The sequence below is a fragment of the Nilaparvata lugens genome, chromosome 12, assembly GCF_014356525.2.
Source record: "Nilaparvata lugens isolate BPH chromosome 12, ASM1435652v1, whole genome shotgun sequence".
Classification (NCBI taxonomy): Eukaryota; Metazoa; Arthropoda; class Insecta; order Hemiptera; family Delphacidae; genus Nilaparvata; species Nilaparvata lugens.
This window is the reverse complement of record NC_052515.1, coordinates 8,709,633-8,730,279: the sequence shown is the minus strand read 5'-3', so window position 1 is coordinate 8,730,279 and position 20,647 is coordinate 8,709,633. Positions and strand designations below refer to the sequence as shown.

Below are 20,647 nucleotides of genomic sequence, written 5' to 3'. Positions count from 1 at the left end.
ATCATCTATTTCAATCCGATACGAGAAACATGACAATTCCGTTAACAAAACTTAATACGTGATTGAAACTCGTTAATTGTGATAGATTTCATCAATTGAAACAACCAAATGAGGATATATATCGTTCACCTTTTTTTTTGTAAAAATACTGACACCACTCACTCATCCTCTCTTACACTCTCTCTCGCACTCTCTCACCCAAACATACTCTCTCTCTTTCTCTCTCTCTGCATAAAAATATAATTATCTATAGTTATTATATTATAAATTGCTTTTTCATATCATATACAGTTCAATAATTATTTTCTTAGTCTAGTCTATATTATGTAAATTCATCTATAATTTTGCTGTATTGTAAGCTATTGTATATGAGTGTATAAGCCAGTGTATATTGTAATCTACATAAATAAAGTACTCAATCAATCAATCAATCTGTCCCTCATTATTATATTACAAATTGCTTTTTCATATCTTATACAGTCCAATAATTATTTTCTCAGTCTATATTATGTAAATTAATCTATAATTTTGCTGTATTGTAAGCTATTGTATATAAGTGTATAAGCCAGTATAAATTGTAATTTACATAAATAAAGTACTCAATCAATCAATCAATCTGTCCCCTATAATTCATCTATAATTTTGCTGTATTGTAAGCTATTGTATATAAGTGTATAAGCCAGTATAATTATTGTAATCTACATGAATAAATTACTCAATCAATTAATCAATCAATCAATCAATCCCCCTTTTTCATTGTCTCTCTCTAATCCTATTCTCCTCTCTTACCTTCCACTCTCTCAGTCGCTCTTTTTTCTCATTTTATCTTACTGTAACATTCCCTCTTCTGCTTTCACACTCTGTCACTATCTCTCTCTCTCTCCCTCTGAATCACTCTGCTAAAATCTATTAGTGATGCAAACTGCTATAAATTAGCTTGGATGAACACTCTACAGCTTCCTCTACCCCCTACCCCCACAAGAAACTACCCCTTCCGTAGAGAATCACCATCAGTTTCCCAGAATATCGTAATATAGACTCTGGATCTCCTAACGTTCTCATCTTGTATCATTTCCCTCGCAATCAATCACTTTATCACATTCTATATTCTTCTCTTTTTTCTCTCTCTCTATCTATATCTCTCACTTTCTCTCTTTCCTTGTCTCTTTCTTTCTCTCTATATCTGTATCCCTTTCTTTCACCATTCACTGTCTCTCTTCCAAACACTCCCTCTTATTCTTTATTCTTATCGTTTTCTCTCTTTTTCTCTTCCTCTCCTTCTCTCCTTTTCTCTTCCTCTATTTCTCTCCTTTTCTCTAACTCTCTTCGTCTCTCTCATTCACTATTCAATTCACTCTCTCTTTCCTCTCCTTCTCCATTCTCTGTCTCTCTTTCAGTCGGTGCATCTTCCATCATTTTGCCATTATTACTATAATATTTTCACTGTCTCTATCTTTTTCTAAGTCTCTGATTGTCTTCTCACTTCTCCACTTTTTTTCGCTGCCTCTCTGTTTTCATTTTCTCTCTGCTTAGCTATAACTCTCTTACTCTCAATTTCTGTATTTGTCTTTTCCACTCGTAGAAGAAGGAATCATACAATGCGCAACTACTCAATAATTCAATTCTCTTCCAAGAACCAATGTCTGCCCAATCTCTATCTCTATAATTTCTAATTCATTATCGTATTCTCTTCCTCTACTTCCTCTTCTTCTACTCCTTTTTTCTTTCCTTTCTCCATAGAGAGAGTATTTCTCTTACGTTATTGCTTCATTTAAACTTGTGTTGTGTCCCTCTCCTGAGTCTCCTAAATCATTGAAAAATCACTTCCCTCTACTTCTTCTCCTTCTCTTCCTCTCTCTACTCCTTCTCCTCCTCCTCATTCTCCTCCACTTTCTCATCCTTCAACAATTCATCAAATCTCAATTTTAATCACTTTCATTTCATCTTTATTGTCATTGTTGTATACTTCTCTTCATTGTCTCTTCATTCCTTTCACTTTCTCTAACTTTCTCTAACTTTCCCTTCTCTTCTATTCTTTTCTTATCTCTCACTTTCTCTCTCTCTCTTTCTCTCTCACTCACTCTCTCTCTCTCGTTACTCTCTCTACTCCTTCTCCTCCTTCTCTTTCTCCTCAACTTCCTCCACCTTTTCATCCTTTAACAATTCATCAAATCTCAATTTTAACTTTCCCTCCTTTTCTATTCTTTTCTTATCTCCCACTTTCTTCCTCTCTCTCTTTCCAATCTTCACTTTTCCTCTCTTTTTCTTTTGTTTCAGCGCTTCCGAACTCTTTCATTTATTGTGAGATTCACAGATTCACTGTGAGTTTAAGTCAGCATTATCTGAATAAAAATCATAGTTATTCTATTCACTATAATGCTGCCAGTTTCAAGTGAATTTTTTTGTCAGCTTGGAGCGACGCTGCTTTGTCAGCATTGGCTAGACAAGAATCATTGATGCTACTCATAAGAGATACTGCCATATTAAGTGACTCTCACTACAGCTCCATGTTCGCGTTTCAAGCTGTCCAACTCTATTACAAACAATAAGACACAAATTACTGCAATTTTCCAAGGATGCTAAGCAAAAGTGAGACAAATGATGGAAAATCATCAAGGGGAAGAGAGAGAGAGATAACAGAAGGGATAAGACAGGAATCTTCTGATTTCTCCAAGGATTTCCCCCCTCTTAACACTAGTGATTTTCAGTTCCCCCCAACATCGTCCCCTGAAAAAGATTCAATTTACTTCCTGTCCGAGCTTGTTTCAAACCAGCAGATTCTCTCGGTCCTAATTTTCTTGAATGGATTCATTCATAATTCATTTTGAAATTCACGAGTTTTTGAAAGAGGGGGGGGTGGAAGTGAAGGAGGAGCATGAGGTGGAGAAGGATGGGGAGGAGGAGGAGGAGGAGGAGTTGGAGGAGGAGGAGGAGGAGGAGGAAGAGGTGGAAGAGGAAAAGGATGAGGAAGAGGTGAAGGAGAAGTAGGTGTGGAGGATATGGATGAGGAGGAGGTGGGGGAAGAGATGAATAAGGAGTAGGAGGAGGATGAGGAGGAGGAGGAGGAGAAGGAGGAGTAGGAGCAGAAAGAGGGGGTGAAGAAGGAGGAGTAATTGGCCGTAGATTCTAAATTCGGGAGTGGATGAGAATTTCAAAAGACTTCGTAATAAGTCTTCATTTGCAAGACATAGCAGAGCAGAGCTTAACTCTGTTGGATAATTAGTTATAAATTCGATGTCAATTATTGTCTGCAAGATTAGAGAATCTCAATCTGCTTAGCTACAATTTTCAAGACTAGAAAATTGGACTCTCGACTAGACTCATTGTCTTGAATTTTGAATGAAGTAATTGAATAGCAAATGAAGTTATCTTATTTGACAAGAATAGGTACTTGTGACAAGTATAGTACTTTGATCAGACAAATATATCATTTGAGAAGTGCTGTATAGGGATATTTTATTTGAGAGGGCAGTGAAATTAAAAAGCATTTTACGTATTCAATTAACTTTAAACTCTTTCAATTTGCAATCCTACAATTCTACTTACAATTCTACAATTCTTACCTTACAAAAATACTTAAAATTATGAGAATTTAATTAATCGGGTTATGAGAAGTTTTTGTAGAAGGGTTACCATTTTCAAATTTTTATTTCCATCCCTATAAATGATTATTAGACGACAATTGAGATTGAATTTGAAACTATAGAGTATTATGTAAAAGAGCACTCTATTCATCAATTCTTGTATGACAAGAGAATATTAGACTATACTTCAGGGAAAGCATATCAGGAAATAAAAGATCCACTGCTTACAATACAGAATCATTATCAATAATCATGACTTGATTAATAATATCTCTCATTTGTAATGATACACTAATATTCTACTTCCACTATACTACTTGATGGCAAATTTTGTACTACCCTGTCTTTGCATCATTTATTATATTTTTTACTTCATTTATTATATATCATTTATTATATATACTATATACTATACATTATTATAATATATACTCACATACAATGCAAAGCTCATTGAATTCAATTTATTTATTCACACACACATACAAGATAAACAACATACAAGTCAATACACATACAAATGTGATAAATAGATGTGATACAAATGTATACATACAAATTTGATATAATTTACATCATGATAGATAGAAACATACAAATGAACACATGCAAAACAAACATTCACAATAAAACAAATAACAGAATAGTGGTGCAAAAATGGTGAGAGGATTGATTATATTCAGGTTTTAGATGGAAATCAAAGTACAAAACATATTATGGATTTGAGACCATATTTAATTCTGGTCTAAATCTAATGTCACCGTCCCGCGGGACAGCGACGGGAACGGGACAATTTACAAGCCGTAGTTGTATGATTAGCACTAACGGTCATCCCGCATGACGGAGACAATTCGCACCTGTGTGCGAAAGGCCTTAAGCTGCAATCAAGTTGAAACGAGTAATTTATTACAACGCTTCAGCTTGACTCAACCCTGCGGTCAGATCGTATGAAATGTCCCTTTATGGAAGTGGTAACAAATTAATTAACAATTAATGAAAACTAATCAAATCTGGCTGAAGTGTACTTGACATTAAACGGGGATCTCTGTTCAAGTGAGCGACCACAACACACTCTGCTAGTTCAATATTTGTCCGTAATACTTGACAAAGTGGTTTGACATAATAAGGAGAAACATAATGCATTCATCAATAAATCTGTGGTTTTTTGACAATTTCTTAGTCTTTTCATTCAAAAATCATTCATGTTAACGTTATTTCTCTATGATGAGAGACAACACTGCTTTTTCTCATGCATTTTCATACAACAGACAATGTTTTTTTTTTCTTTTCTAAAATATTCTTGGAATTCATTATTTAAATAATATTATAAAATCCTAAATAATTGTTTAGATGAATCAATGATTGGATCAGGAATGTAAGAAACCTAAGACTCGGTTTAAACTGGAAACCTGAAAGCCGGTTAAATTTTAACCGTGATTAATTTCACGAGAACCAATCAGATAAGACGGCTTCTCTGATTGGTTCTCATGGAACTACTAATCACGATTAAAATTCAACCGGCACTAAGAGTGGAAATAATAGTAGTGGGATTTCGCGGCTGTTGAAAAACATTCAAAATTTATTGCTTTGATAAGATTGCTGAAAATTCCCTCATATCAGATGGAGTATTGAATTGGGTGATTGCAGGATCAGTATTTTAGATTCTTATTTTAGAAAAATCAAGTTTCCACATAAGAATAATTTTGACATTTGATGAATTCTAATCGTATGAGTGATCGTTTCATTGAAACTTAGCAGAGTTAGCCAATAAATTATTGGATTTTAAAATTATTCTCATTGAACGAAAAATTCATTTTAAATTATTATAGTGAGGTCCACGTTATAATGGCAGTGCTTGATTAGCAATGGTATTGCTATCCTTGTCTATCATTCAACAAAGCGGATAGCGCTATCTCTTTCTTGCTTTGCTCTGTTGCCAGATCGTCTTATAACAATGTAGAATTAATAATTAATTGACAATATATTCCATCTTAATTATGGAAATTCATTATGAAATTATTGAAGAGTATTTCTTGCTTGATAAAATATAATTTATTATTTTAAACTTGAATGGACAGTTTATATTACATCAATAAACCTGCATCAACCTATGTCTATAGGAGGTGACAAGACAGAGGATCGGCAACTTTGTTCTCCCAACTTCCTCCACTGCCATAATAACGTGGACTTTACTATGGAACGCAAAGTTTTATGGTCCTGGTTGCCTGTAGTGTTTTTAATATTACAGTTTGAGAGCATTGTTTTGGGATAACAATACTCTCTGTCTAGATTAACGATAGCTGGTTGGCAGTGGTGGGAAATTGCAGAACTATTGCAAAAAAGTCGTTTGGGGAATATTTTTGGCTATATTTTTCAATTCAAGATGGTGCTGAAATTCCTCCGTTACTATTATTATTTCTGAATCACCCCTTTTCAATTCTGAATTCTTTGCCTTTCAAATCAATCCTATCTTCATCTCAATTTGTTTCCCATCTCCATCACTGTCCGGCTTGCATGTATTGTTTACTTTCTTAGCTACTATCATAGAGAAACGATAGCATAAGCTAAAACTCACGCTATTGTTTCTCTATGCTACTATCCTATGATGACTTTCACAGTCACTATGATAATAAAAACAGAAATGCCACCATTACGAATAAATGGAGCATAATTTCCTGAACGAGTGATACTATTGGCTAATGAGTTTCAGAGCCGATGAATTATTCAAATCCACTTAAAATATTTGATAGCCCACATTACTTTGAAAAATGTATTTTTTATTTACTCATATGGCTTCTATCGGAAGAGAGATCCTTTTAAATTTTTTGCCTCGCCGTATTACCCAATGCCATTTCCTATCAACACTCAAGTTTTTAGGTTATATATTTGATTCCTCATGTTTTCTCACTATAATTTGCACTTTCACTTCCTAAATTTTCATTTTATTAAGTTCAAAATCAGGAAAAACAAGTTTTAAAACACAAATTCACATTTTTAAAAAGCAAACAAATATACAATTGTTATGCTAATATTAAAGCTGAAAATTTCACATTAAAAATTTTCCATGGCAACCAAAATGAAGAGAACTGTATCAATTATGGGAGATAATTACACTCAAATTCTGCACTTAAAGACAGATATAATGCGAGCAGGTATAAGTATGAATTGGTAGCAGGTGCAGCTTCTAGATATAATATAAATCAAATTTATAATTACTCTTCATTCTAGGTTATTCTTAGTGGAACTCCGATCATTGGGCCTTGAAACTGAATTGAAAGAATAAAACGTTGATGTAGTGATTGATTTCTTGTAACTAATTTCAATTTTTTTTTTAAATTTTAATTGCTTTTTATGACATTATTATGATTTTGGGATTTGGATAATCAAATTGATTTTTTCATCGTAGGAGTTTCTCAGGTCTGTAGCAAAACCTCCATGCGTACAGGGAAGCTTCCCTTGTAAGAGTAATACCATAGAGAAACGATAGCATAAGTAGATATCCCGTGGTATAGGGCGTTTATGTCGCAACTTTTACTGTTATCCCAAGCTGATAGTCCACGTAGTTCTTTCCTATGCAGCTTTGTGACGCTGGTAGTCTCTCAAATTGTGCTGTTCATACACTATCACCCCAACAAAACAGTAAAAATTGACAATAATCGACAGTAATCGGCTTGAGATAACAGTAAAATTTGCGACATAAATTCCCTATACCATGGGATATCTACTTACGCTATTGTTTCTCTATGGTAAATACTATTGTCATTGGAGTAGAATGTGTATTGTATTCATTTTTTTCGTTAGGGATACTCTTGAATAGAAAAAAAATAAAAATCCAAGTACCATTTTTCAGAATTATACAAACAATTGAAAAATAACTTGGATTTTTATTTCTTTATTCCTATAGTATTCATTGTTTTTGGTGATGAAGAGTTCATTCTTATCATTATCTGATCTGTCTATTCGAAATACTCAGATTTTTCTGAGAAAGATTCTCAGTCGATCTACATTCTTCTTCCTGTAACTCATCTGTCTTCAATTGATTACTAGGCTTATCATTGATGTGTCTTAATTTATTTATTCAATATTGATTTCCAGGTGGAAACAATCGGGGACGCATACTGTGTGGCATCAGGTCTACACAAGCACACCAACACACATGCAGAGCAGATCTCGTGGATGGCTCTCATGATGATAGAACGGTGCAGTCACCATCTCACCCACGATGGAAAACCTATCAGGGTGAGTACACAAATCAGATTATATTCATCAATTGATTCATTTACTTATTCATTCTCACATTGAAGGTTTACACAAATCAAATGAATTACTGGAAAAGGTCAACGCAAGGTAGATAGATGAATAACAGGTTGTCACAGAAGTGACTTCAATTTCAACAAGTTCAATAAATAAATATAGTTTTATTGCCGTTCAACATTACAATAGTTATTGACAACGTCAGAAATATAGTTCAGCAAACATGGTCAATCTGTATAACATTAAGGGTTAAATTATAAAACACCAGTCAAATAACATATAAGTAAAATATTACAAAGAAGAAGATATTAAGAAGATAGTATTATTTCCATGCTACTCAAACGAAGATCATTTTATAAACGTTTCATTCAATGGAAGAAGCCTCCTCACAGAATCAATAAATTGCTTTTTCATTAATTAAATAAATGAATTTAATTTTAATTTGATTTAATTCAATTTATGTTGATATAATAAACTCTGACAGGCTTCCTCAATTAGTATTCACGTTTGAAAGGAGTACAAAATGTTCGAATTCACAAATGTATTTTGTCAAAGTTCAGATTAATCTAAATGAATAGGGGGAAGTGATGAGGACTTTTGATATTTAACCTTTTGGTATTTGACATTTTAACTAGTCAAAAGAAAGCTGTGGAGTCAAATATTGTGTTCCAAACGTTCTGTCCAAATTTCCCTGTCAATTTATCTATTGTTGTTAAACTGAAGATTTTACACTCAAACTATAACGGCTGCAACAATCGCAGAGAGATGCGTAAAATGATGAAATAATACATGAAATTGAAGAAAAATTATGCTCTATGAGCTCAAGATCAGCACGGATTTTTTTAAATAAACTGTTGAAAAGTCATGAGGCCAAAAATATGAAAAAATCGAAGCCGGAAGGCTTTTTATTCAAAATGTGACACATTCGAGAGCTCATGCCTAGAAAACTACAAGAGATATTGGAAAATGTTACAGATGAAACTTCTAGGCTAATTTGTAAGCTTCAATTTTGTATTCGACAAAAATTTCCAAAATATACATATTGTTCGAGATATGTGCAAAAAACCAAAATATGGTTCTTTCAAACCACCCCCACCCCTTAGCATAGGGGGTGGAAGTGAGGACTTTTGATATGTTCACCTCCTTACAATCCTTGAAAGAGCTGCGGGGTCAAAATATGTGTTCCAAACTTTTCCCTCTATAGTCTTCCGTTGACTGAACTAATTTACTACATTATTTCTTGGGATTTTACTTGACATCAAGTATTTATTTGTTGACCATATTATTTATTAGAACTTATCATCCAGCAATTGCTGCTACCTATTGGCAGAGCTTAGAATTATATTAAGTGGTAGTATTATTGTGGTAAAGTGTTAAGTCTCGGCCAATCACTTCATAATCAAGTGTCAACATGTTGTTACAACCATGTATGTTTTGCCTACCTAGACCTGGAAAGTGGATTGGATTTCTAATAAAAGATCTCCCAATAAATTCCATCAGAAAAGAGATAATGAGAGACTGAGAAACTGGAGAAAATGAAGTGTGAAGGGAGCAATAAGGAGGAGTAATTTTATAAATAAGTTACTTATAGCCTAATACAATAATATTATTTATAGCTGATGAAAGAGGTGGGTTGGAATAACTCAAAGGATGATAGAGAGAATTTTAGTAGCCTACAATGTAATTAGGCCCAATGGAGGTGCAATGTAAAGACATGTAATAATAGTAGACAGGCTACTAAGTAATGTAATAGTATATTTCGCACCTAGGGCCGGAAATGAGACTTTTCCGGCTCGAAATCGGTTTTCAAGTCCGAGGCCGTAGGCCAAGAACTAGAAAAGATTGAGAGCCGGAAAAACATTTTTGCCCGTGGTGCGAACGCTATTTTTCGCCACACACAAAAATATACAATAATTGAGAATATAAAAAATATGAGAATAATTGTTCATTAAGCACTTCCGAAAGCAGAAGTGAAAGGTCATAGCTCTAGTAAATCTGAGGTAATCTGAATATCAGGAAATTGTCCAAGTATTTTTATTTTTTATTCTGATTTGTCTAAATAACCTAAAAGATTATGTTCAATTATGTGGGAGGTTGAGTTTATACTTTTTTATTCTTTCATATGACAATAATATGATATTATTATAGATGTTTTAATTATTGAATAATGAAGACAAATAATGAAAAGTTTTTTGATCAGCTGTTTTAGCACACTTGAAATTTGGCCAATCTGAATGTTAACGTCAACAATGCTTGTTGTCATCGACTTGGGAAGTTTAGGTTACAAGTTCTATCCTACTCTGGAAATCAAATTTGGATAGTTTATAATATATATCTTATCTGTATTTCATTCACCCAAATAAAATGATAGTATATTATTGCAGAATACTTTATTCAATTCTAGGAGCATAAACTTATTCAGTTTCATAAACTATTTTGTAAACACGTTCACATCAAATCAGAATCAGCTGACTTCAAGGTTATTTTACAGCCCTAGGGCCGTGAAACTTTTACTGGCCTGGTCAGAAAACAATCATTTTCGGCCTCCATAAAGCTGCGTTCACATATTCGCGCTTCCAACCCGCACCGAGCACGCTCCTCCCTCATACCGCCCTCGTACCACCATCGAACCACAGTCGCTCCGCCCACGCACCCATCATGAACGTTACAGAAGATGTTAGATCTTCTCGAGTTCCCCGGTCTAACCACTGTTGCTCCCCGGTCGATCATCAATCGCTCTGCTGGAGTGACGTTCGGTTGCGGAGCAGAGCGAAAGTCTGTACGCACCTTTAGACGCACGAGAACCAGCTCATTACATCCAAGTGGGGCGAAAAGATATGTAATAATAGTAGACAGGCTACTAAGTAATGTAAAGACATGTAATAATAGTAGGCAGGTTAGTAGGCCTACACGTCGGTTGACATCACCCGATCCCTTCACGTAGAATTTGTGATTAATGACCAGAGAGTCTGTTGAAGGCTACATCTCCAGCATCACCTGCTGACGCTGGCATAATTCCGACATCATTCATTCCACACCACCCTGTAGTCTATCATCATTTACCACTTCTCATCACTTCCTAATCCCCTATTTGCCTTCACTCATTTTTCTTCATGACCCTCTTCTGATAGTCTTACTTTTAACATTTTCTTCAAACCCATTTTTCTTCGGTTTATTCTCTTAAAAAAATTACAACTAGTTCATCATGAGAGTGATCATCATCATCATCATTGTCATTACACCGATCTGAAACTCTCATTCTATCACTTTTCCCACAGTCACTTTCTTCTTCCTCTCCACATTCTTCTTCTTATTCTTTTACCTCATTCTTATTTTTCTTCTCCTTTCTCTTACTCTTCACCTTCTTCTTTTCCTACTTTTTTCCTCTCCTTATCATCATTCTTCTCTTCATTCTTCTCCTCCCTCTTCTTCTACTTCTGCTCTTTCTCCTCCTCTTTCTTCTTTTTCCTTTTCTTCTCCTTCTTCACCTTCTTTTTCTTCCACTCCTTTACTCCACCATCTTCTGCTTCTTTTACTACGTCTCCCCCTTTCGCTTCTTTTCTTTTACTCATTCCTCTTCTTATTCTTCTTCTCATCATTTGCTTCTTTTACTGCTCTTCTTACTCTCCCTCTTCTGAGTTTTCACTCCTACTCCATCTCCTTCTAATGCTCCTCCTTTCCTTCCCTTTATCCTTCTCCTTCTTCTTCTTCTTTCTTCTTCTTCTTCTTCATCTTTCTCTTCTTCTTCTTCTTCTTCTTCTTCTTCTTCTTCTTCTCCTTCTCCTCCTCCTCCTCTCCTCCTCCTCCTCCTCCTCCTCCTCTCCTCCTCCTCCTCATCCTTCTCCTTCTCCTCCTCCTACTCATCCTCATCCTCCTCATCCTTCTCCTTCTCCTCCTCCTACTCATCCTCATCCTCCTCATCCTTCTCCTTCTCCTCCTCCTACTCATCCTCATCCTCCTCATCCTTCTCCTCCTTCTACTCATCCTCATCCTCGTCCTTTTTCTTCTTCATCATCTTCTTCTCTGAGCTCCATCTTTGTATTTGTCCTGATTCTTAATGGTATTCTTCTTCTACGAGGAATAATTCAATAACGAATAACTTTCTTCTGAGGTGTGGGGAATAACTTGAAAGAAAGAGACACGAGAAGACGACGATACAATAATTACAGTATTATAACGAAAATTATTGTTCTTTCACTATTATAATATCATAGTTATTTGTGCAACTAGTGCGCAAAGTGACAGTTTGCTGCACCGAAAGAAACGTTTACGCCCGAGCCGTAGGCGAGTCACTGTTACCAACTTCATTTTGATTTTGCTGCACTGTGCTCCATATAACCTACTAAGTATTTTGCGTTGCCATGTTGCAAATCTGGAGTGCAGAAAAATTTTTCCCGCACTAGAGCGGAAAAGTGATTCTTCGCGTTCTGTAATCAGTGCAGCAATGGCCACTTTTCAACGTAACTGTAGGAAAACATATTATTCTATACCACAGAATGAAAAGATGGTTGAGTAGGTGAATGGTTGAAGAACAAGATTCAATAGTTGATTATTTGTTTTATTGATTGATTGTTTGATTGACACTTCAACCACCTAGCACCAAAACTCCACAATTTACTTCCTGTACACATCAAGATCATACAAAACTCAAGAAAATTTAATTGTGCCGTAAAAAACTTGATCACAACAAACTGGAAGACATAATATAGAAAACATAATTTCGAACAATATGTGAGCTCACTTACCCAATGTATTTGCACCCCCACTCTAAATTTAATTGTATTACTACTACACCTGCTCTAGAACATGGGTTTCCCATAGTTGAGTAGGTTAATTTCCGGAAAAATGCAATTTATTTATATTTGTAGTAAATTTTAATATATTGTATTTTTGAATGTTATGTGCATTTTATTGATTAGATTGTTTATTTGTATATTAATGGAAATAAATTTTATTTGTATTGTATTGTATTGAATTGATTGACTGCTTCATTGATAATTGATTTGTGTTGGTTTCAGATGCGCATAGGCCTGCACTCTGGCACAGTGCTATCAGCCGTGGTTGGCATCAAGATGCCTCGCTACTGTCTGTTCGGCCACAACGTCACCATCGCCAACAAATTCGAGTCGGAGAGCGAACCTCTCAAAGTCAACATCAGCCCCACCACATACGAGTCAGTATTTATTCCATGGATAATGATAATCTATAAAGTGAAGATTCGGCTTATACATGTAGAGGATGAGAAATTCACGAATGACGCATCATCATGTCTGAACTACTGAACTGATCAAATTCAAATCTGGCAAAAGCAAAGTTCTTAATTTACCGAGGATCGTTACAAGACTATATTCAATCCTTCAAGATTACATTATTTATTTATAAATTTATCAGGTTAGCAAAAACAATACAACGATCTGAAAAGAAAAACAGGCTTTTGCCACAAACTTCTTCAATTCAAATCTGGCAAAGGCAAAGTTCTTAATTAACCGAGGATGGTTACAGGACTATATTCAATCCTTCAAGATTTCATTATTTATTTATATATTTATCAGGTTAGCAAAAACAATACAACGATCTGAAAAGAAAAACAGGCTATTGCCACAAACTTCTTCAATTCAAATCTGGCAAAGGCAAAGTTCTTAATTTACCGAGGATGGTTACAAGACTATATTCAATCCTTCAAGATTTCATAATTAATTTATATATTTATCAGGTTAGCAAAAACAATACAACGATCTGAAAAGAAAAACAGGCTATTGCCACAAACTTCTTCAATTTCCTAATTTAGTTTCAAATCATCCAAATATTATATATAGGTTATGTCTATTTCAATTTCCACACCAAATCACAATCTGAAAATATAAATTAGAATAAAACAAACAGTTTCGAATTTGGATAGATTGATAATAAAACTTTCGTAAAAACATGAAACAAACTCTCAATTATTCACAAAATAAAGAATAAAGCCACTTAAACTCTGAGCTCGAAAATATCACGTTCACCTCAGATACATAACAGCTCTACATGACCTCAAGTTTTAATTATCAACCTCAAGTTTTAAGTTTTACCTCAAGTTAACAACTCAAGTTATAACAGCTCTACATTACCTCAAGTTTTAATTGTTTACCTCAAGTTTTAAGTTTTACCTCAAGTTAATAGCTCAAGTTATAACAGCTTTACATTACCTCAAGTTTTAAGTTTTACCTCAAGTTAACAGCTCAAGTTATAACAGCTCTACATTACCTCAAGTTTTAATTGTTCACCGCAAGTTCTAAGTTTTACCTCAAGTTTCTAATTGGACCCTTGTGGAACCCGGGTTATCTGCTAGTTAATAATACTGATAAGTATTTAACCAATCAACATGCATTGTCCAAAAAAATTTTGGTTTAGCAAACATCTTCACATGCAAAATACCTGAATATAATATTTTTTCATCTCATATTATTATACCTATCTCGGCTTAAACGGATACAGGTCAGTGTTGGTTTAAACCTGTAATGAAACACGTTATGTTAAATGCAGCCATGCCCACTTGTCATAGTACACAAGCGTTTCACAATCTTTATTCTTTATTCATTCATACAATAAGTACATCATGAAAATGATAGGGAAAGAAAGAATAAGGTAACCTTGTGCTATTCCTCATCCAAATGTAGATAATCTAATGTGGGATGATATATCATACCAACAATTCATATTTCTAGAGTGATCGCTATTTCTAAACAGTTTCTATGGTATCAAACATGTTTATGAGATGTGTTTTCGACGTTTCATTATGCTTCTCCTAGCTTGCTGTAGCCGTCCTATCTTCCAATGCTAAATCTATGCTACGCTGGTCTGGAATGAAGACGGATTGATTAACATTGGGAGATAGCACGGCTGCGTCTTCCGAAGACGTATTTCTAGCTACCACGATACGCGAGGGGAGTGAAGAGATCACTAGGAACGTCATAATGGAACGTCGAAAGTACATAATAATCATAATGTGAGCAGTGATCAACTGTTTTTCATGTTTTAACTGTTTTCAACTGTTTTGCTGTATTTTTAACTGTTAACTGTATTTTTAACTGTTTAACTGTATTTTTAACTGTTAACTGTATTTTTAACTGTTAACTGTATTTTTAACTGTTAACTGTATTTTCAACTGTTTAACTGTATTTTTAACTGATAACTGTATTTTCAACTGTTAACTGTATTTTTAACTGTTAACTGTATTTTTAACTGTTCAACTGTATTGTTAACTGTTCAACTGTATTTTTAACTGTTCAACTGTATTTTTAACTGTTCAACTGTAATTATATTAACTGTTTCTCGTTTATTTTGCCTGTTTCAGACACCTGAAAAACGTGAAAGGCTTCACGTTTGAGGCGCGACCCAAAAGCTGTCTACCCAAAGACTTTCCCTCCAATATCCCAGGCACTTGTCACTTTCTGTTGGGCTACCAACACCCAGGACTCTCTCCCGATCAACCCCTCGATCAACATGTGTTAGCTGGCATGTCCGCCATAACTACGTAAGAAACTTTGTAAACCTCGTGCTGAAATAAACCATAGAGCGTCTCGGAAAATTGTAATTGGTGATCAGAGTATGAAACCAAAACACAATATTATGTTTTTTCTACAGGTGATGTTTTATTTCCAGACAAAACCCAGTATAAAAATGGAACATTACTACAGTAAAACTCCAATTATCCGAATCATTTGGGAACGGACTTGACCCATTCAAGCCATTCGGTTAATAGAATATTTTAATAATCTAAGCTTTCATAAAAAATGGAAAATTTAGGAAAAATACCTCATTAAATAATATGATATTCTAGTATTAGGACTATTGTCCTTATCAGTAGAATTGGAACCGTTTTGAGCGTAAGCCTGTGGTACTCTTCTGAAAGTTGTGTAATTTTGAATGGTTAAATGATTATTCACATAAATTATAACGGTCGACTACTTTACTGCATAAATAAAACTTTTCGAAAATAGTGTTTATGCTTCTTGAACATTTCTGAAATTCACGGGAATCTCGACTATTTTCTTTTAAAATGTAATCGGTTATTCGGATAATCGGCTATTTGGATAATCATAGTTCGGATAATTGGAGTTCTCCTCTAGAAAGAACAAAATTATTGTGTTTTTATTCTATCATGAAGAATTGTACGAATATGATGTTCAATCAAATCAAAGTATTGTGAAAAGCATATTAGTGAAACTTGTGGTCTCATTGCGGATACGGATCAACATAGAAGATCATGAATGATTGTGAAACTCGTAGAAATTACAATCTATTATGCATTTGATTAAAAGGTTTGTGAAATGACCTTGACCTTGAAACTTGACCTTGAATGACCTTGAACTTCGCAAACTACTACTGTCCGCTTCCCAGAGGTCACCTCTAATAATGTAATGATTGTGTTGACTACAAGAATAAGCTCCTTGTGAAGTATTACAACTTTGTCTACTGCAAAAAAATGCATAACGTAGTATGTAATGTACGTAATTATAATGTGTGCTGTGTAAGAGATTGTACAATATATGGTAAATTGTTCCATAATAATGAAATCTCCTATTCAATTGTAAGATTCTTCGTTGATTTGTGATATTGATACAAATTGAATTTCATCTCTATTATTGCATCAATGTTATCTTTATAAGCCTTCACCTTCATTCATTGAATATAGCTTTCAACTAGTTTATAAATCTGATGAATTTCATTTGAAGATAATGTTTCAATTTTTATTAAATCATTATTCTCTGTTATTTAAATTGATCTCTAGTCTATAATCTATTACATATTATATCCCTCAATTCGTGAAAGAAATCCCTACAATATTAATATCATAATAGTTTTGATTATTGTTATATAATACATGATTTATTGATCACAATATTCATTTGTCACAATATCTGTACTAACCTTTTCTGGATTGATTTTAATCATTATTCTGGAATGGAATAGTAATAGCTAAGCCTGTTTTTTATTTATAATCATTTCATAGTTATGTGTTTAATCTATGAATCAATAAATACTCTTTTATAATGTTCATCATCAACTCCATTGAGAAAAATGTATGTTTACATCAATTTCACTCTTTCATTATACTGGAATATTATTTGACAATAATCAACTTATCACGATATTTTTCTACATCTTGAAAACCTCCTGTTTCTCAACCTGCCAAGTTTGAGTGTCATCAACTAAGCATTTGTTGAGTTAAGGTTGTACTATATGGAACTTCACAACATTAATATTGTACAAATTGAGAACTGTACAATTAAACTTGTACAAACTGAAAATTATACAATTGAGACTTGTACAAACTAATAATTGTACAATTAACATTTGTACAAATTGAGAATTGTACAATTAAACTTGTACAAACTAAGAATTGTACAATTAAGACTTGTACAAACAAAGAATTGTACAATGAGGACTTGTACAAACTAAGAATTGTACAATCCGTGTACAAAGTCGGTGATTGTACAATACAGATCCTACTTCTACACTCATTCTTGAAAGCTTCAAATAGATTCTAGGAAATCGATTAGAGAATAATTGTAAAACTGCAATAATTTATTGAAAGAAAATCAGTTACCAGATGAATTTTTGTTTTTTTCTCAAATTTTCCTTTCAAAACATTCACTTCAAGACTATGGTTGAGTGGAAGAGAGGATTTTAAAGTCCTAACTCCGTCTAATACAGATTTTTTTCAATTAAATATAATTAATTTCATGTACTCCATGTTATGACTATTGTACTTTTCTCACTTGAGATGATTTTATTTGTATTGTTCTCAAATTTTCTTCTCATAGAGGAGTTACAAAATTATTTACCATAATTATTTGCTTGGTTGCAATTCATCGCAATCCCAAAAGACCTAGTGGAATCTATCCATAATTGAGCCAAAAATCTTTTGATAGTATTATAGTCTCCAATCAGAACCAATCAGATTAGCCTATCCTTTAAACCGTTCCTAAAGTCTCATTGTTGTTTCAAATTATACATATTCTATTGTTGATAAGTCTTTCTATTATTGTGAACTCAAATTGTATGTGTGTTGAATCCTAATTGCTATTGATATATATTGATAACGAACTGTTAAATTCTTTCTACCTTGAAAATTCAATGATTGAATAAAATCAAACATTTCGAATTAAACATTATATTGTGTATAATAAAAATATTTGGTGTATTCCTTGATTTGATTGTTAAATGGATGTTTTTGTAATTTTTAAAATTTGTGTGTTTTTATATATACGTGTAATCGATGTAAAAGATTTTATGAAATGTTGTCTCCAACTATCACGTGAAAAATGATCTCCTATTGTCTAAGTAATTGTTGATAATAAATTCTTGTTGACATTCTATTGAAGTAATTCTACTGATAATTGACAAGTTCCAATCGTTGTTTGATACCTATCTGTTAGTTTTATCCGTAATTTATTGTATTTGTTGTTTAAAGGAGTGTGCATTTTTGTATGTTTTGTCAACCACTCTTGTCTCACAATTGTTTATTGCATACTTTGTGAAAACACATTAAAAACGTCTTGAGAGTAGAAAGTGTTATTGATTTCCTTGGATTATTTATTTTCAAACAAAGCGTACTACAATAATCAATTCATTGAAGTAAACACATTAATACTCTCGTCTTTAGAGAATTAAGTGTTATTGATTTAATTCTTCATATTTAGAAGCAAATCATAAAATGATTAAAAGGCTTAAGTAGCTAATATTATTCAAATTGAGATCCTGCTTTCATTCATTCATTCATTTATTTATCGTCACATTACATCAATTTTTGAGTAACACTCATTTGACTGGTGACATGTCAATACTAGAACAAAATTATATCTAAAAGACTTAGTTCTAACTTCTTAAAAGTAAAATAAATAAATACACTCTATGATGTATCTCATCAAATTCACATGGAAATGAAAGTCACAAAAAGTTAAGTTACACTCTACAGCCCCTTTTCACAAATTAAAATTCGGCAGCAGAGTATAGGGCTTTCTCTACTAGCATTTTTCTGACTGTTAGTTTGAATTTGTTTATTGAATCTAGATTTCTGATGGCTGCAGGTAATTTATTAAAATAACGTATTCCAGAGTAGAATGGAGTTTTTTCTAGAGCTGTGTGTCTATGTACTGGAAAAGCAATGAGACTACTATTGCGTGTATTATACCCGTGATTATCTGTGCAAAATTGAAATTTATCTAAATTCTGTTTAACAAAAACCAACAACTGATAGATATAAATAGATGGTAGCGTTAGAATGTTTAGGTTTTTGAAGAATGCTTTGCAAGAATCTCTTGATCTCAATCCACAAATGACTCTTATTATTTTTTTCTGGATTATAAAAATTTTACCGCTATCAACAGAATTTCCCCAGAAAATGGTTCCATAGCTTAGATATGAGTAGACATATGCGTAGTAGACGGCCAATAGGGTGCTTTTGTCTAGTGAGTGAGAGAGGGTGAGAATTACAAAAAAAGCTTGATTTAGTTTTTTTGCAAGGACCTGAATATGCTCCTTCCAAGTAAAACTCTGATCTATTATAAGTCCCAGGAATTTTGTTGATAGGACACTTCAACACTGTCTTCAATTATTGGAAGATGTACTCTGTTCACTGCTGTTTGATTACGAGCAGAGCTAAATTGAATAAGATGGCTTTTATTATAGTTTAATGATAGACCGTTTGCTTCAAACCACTTTGACATTGCTGACAGTGCACTCTTCAATTTACTTGCAAGAGTGATGTGATCGGGGCTTGTTGCCAGAGCAGTTGTGTCATCTGCATACATAAATGAGAAGAAGCCGGAGCGCGAAGCGCGGAGGCTGCTAACCAACCCCACTGGGGGGGGGGGGTGGCAGGGGGCGAAGCCCCCTGCCGAGCGCGAAGCGCTTGTAAATAAGAAGACTGGGAAATTGTCAAAAACCACAAATTTCATTGATAGTTAGAAAGACCGGTTTCGGTTGTTACACCATTGTCAATCTGTGATGAAAATAAATTTCAATAAACATACATTTCATAGAAAGCGATCTAAAATATAAATTGATATGGGATCCTACAGAATCGTGGGTCATTCTCTGTGATACCGGGCCCTCACGCAGTGTTTTGAAATGCTTCAATGAGCTACTTACTTTGAGAAAAGTAGTGAACAAAGCACGAGAAGGAAAACATGAAGAAGAGGAGAGATAAGAATGATAAGGGAAAACAAGGATGGAAGAAGAAGAAGAAGAAGTAGAAAAAAGGTATAAGAAGAAAAACTGTTGGAAGGAGAAAGTTGGGAGAACTTGATTTATAGGAAGTGAAAGACAAGATGTGCATCAGGAAGATACTGTTAAGAAGAAACTGATATACTCTCGCACGAAATGAGAGCAAATTACAAAGAAGTGATATAAGAACACTGCCCGAAAATAAGGGAGACAAGATGCTCGTTGAGCGAGAGAGATATGAGAAAAGAGATAGAATGTGAGCAAGAGAGAGTGAGAGTGATAGAGTGGTGTGGAAGAGTAGGAAGTGTTAAAGAAGGTGAGAACAATGTGGAAAGTAGTAAGGTGATAGGAGATGGTGATAAAGGAGAAACGAAAAGAAGGATAGAATCAGGTGGGAGAAGGAAGAAAAGGGGAAGAAGGAAGACGATGGAGATAAGGAGAAGGAGTAGGTGGAGAAGGAGAAAGAGGAGGAGTAAAAGGAGAAGAGGGAAGACGATGTGGATGAGGGAGAGGAGGAGGAGGAGGATGAGGAGGGAGAAAAGGAGGAGAAGGAATAGGATAAGGAAGAGGAGGAGGACGAGAAGGAGGAAAAGGAGAAG

The 20,647-nt window shown here is 34.1% G+C and overlaps 1 protein-coding gene across 1 annotated transcript in view; it reads left to right on the top strand.

The window, feature by feature from the left end:
* The window catches only part of LOC111049624 (head-specific guanylate cyclase), a 308,894-nt gene extending 291,856 nt beyond the window's left edge, over nucleotides 1-17,038 (top strand). The window contains exons 11-13 of the mRNA XM_039438869.1: nucleotides 7,680-7,823; nucleotides 12,857-13,011; nucleotides 15,172-17,038. Coding sequence (XP_039294803.1) covers nucleotides 7,680-7,823; nucleotides 12,857-13,011; nucleotides 15,172-15,355 — 483 coding nt within the window. The 3' untranslated portion in view covers nucleotides 15,356-17,038. The remainder of the gene's footprint in view (nucleotides 1-7,679; nucleotides 7,824-12,856; nucleotides 13,012-15,171) is intronic.
* Nucleotides 17,039-20,647: the final 3,609 nt, after the last annotated feature.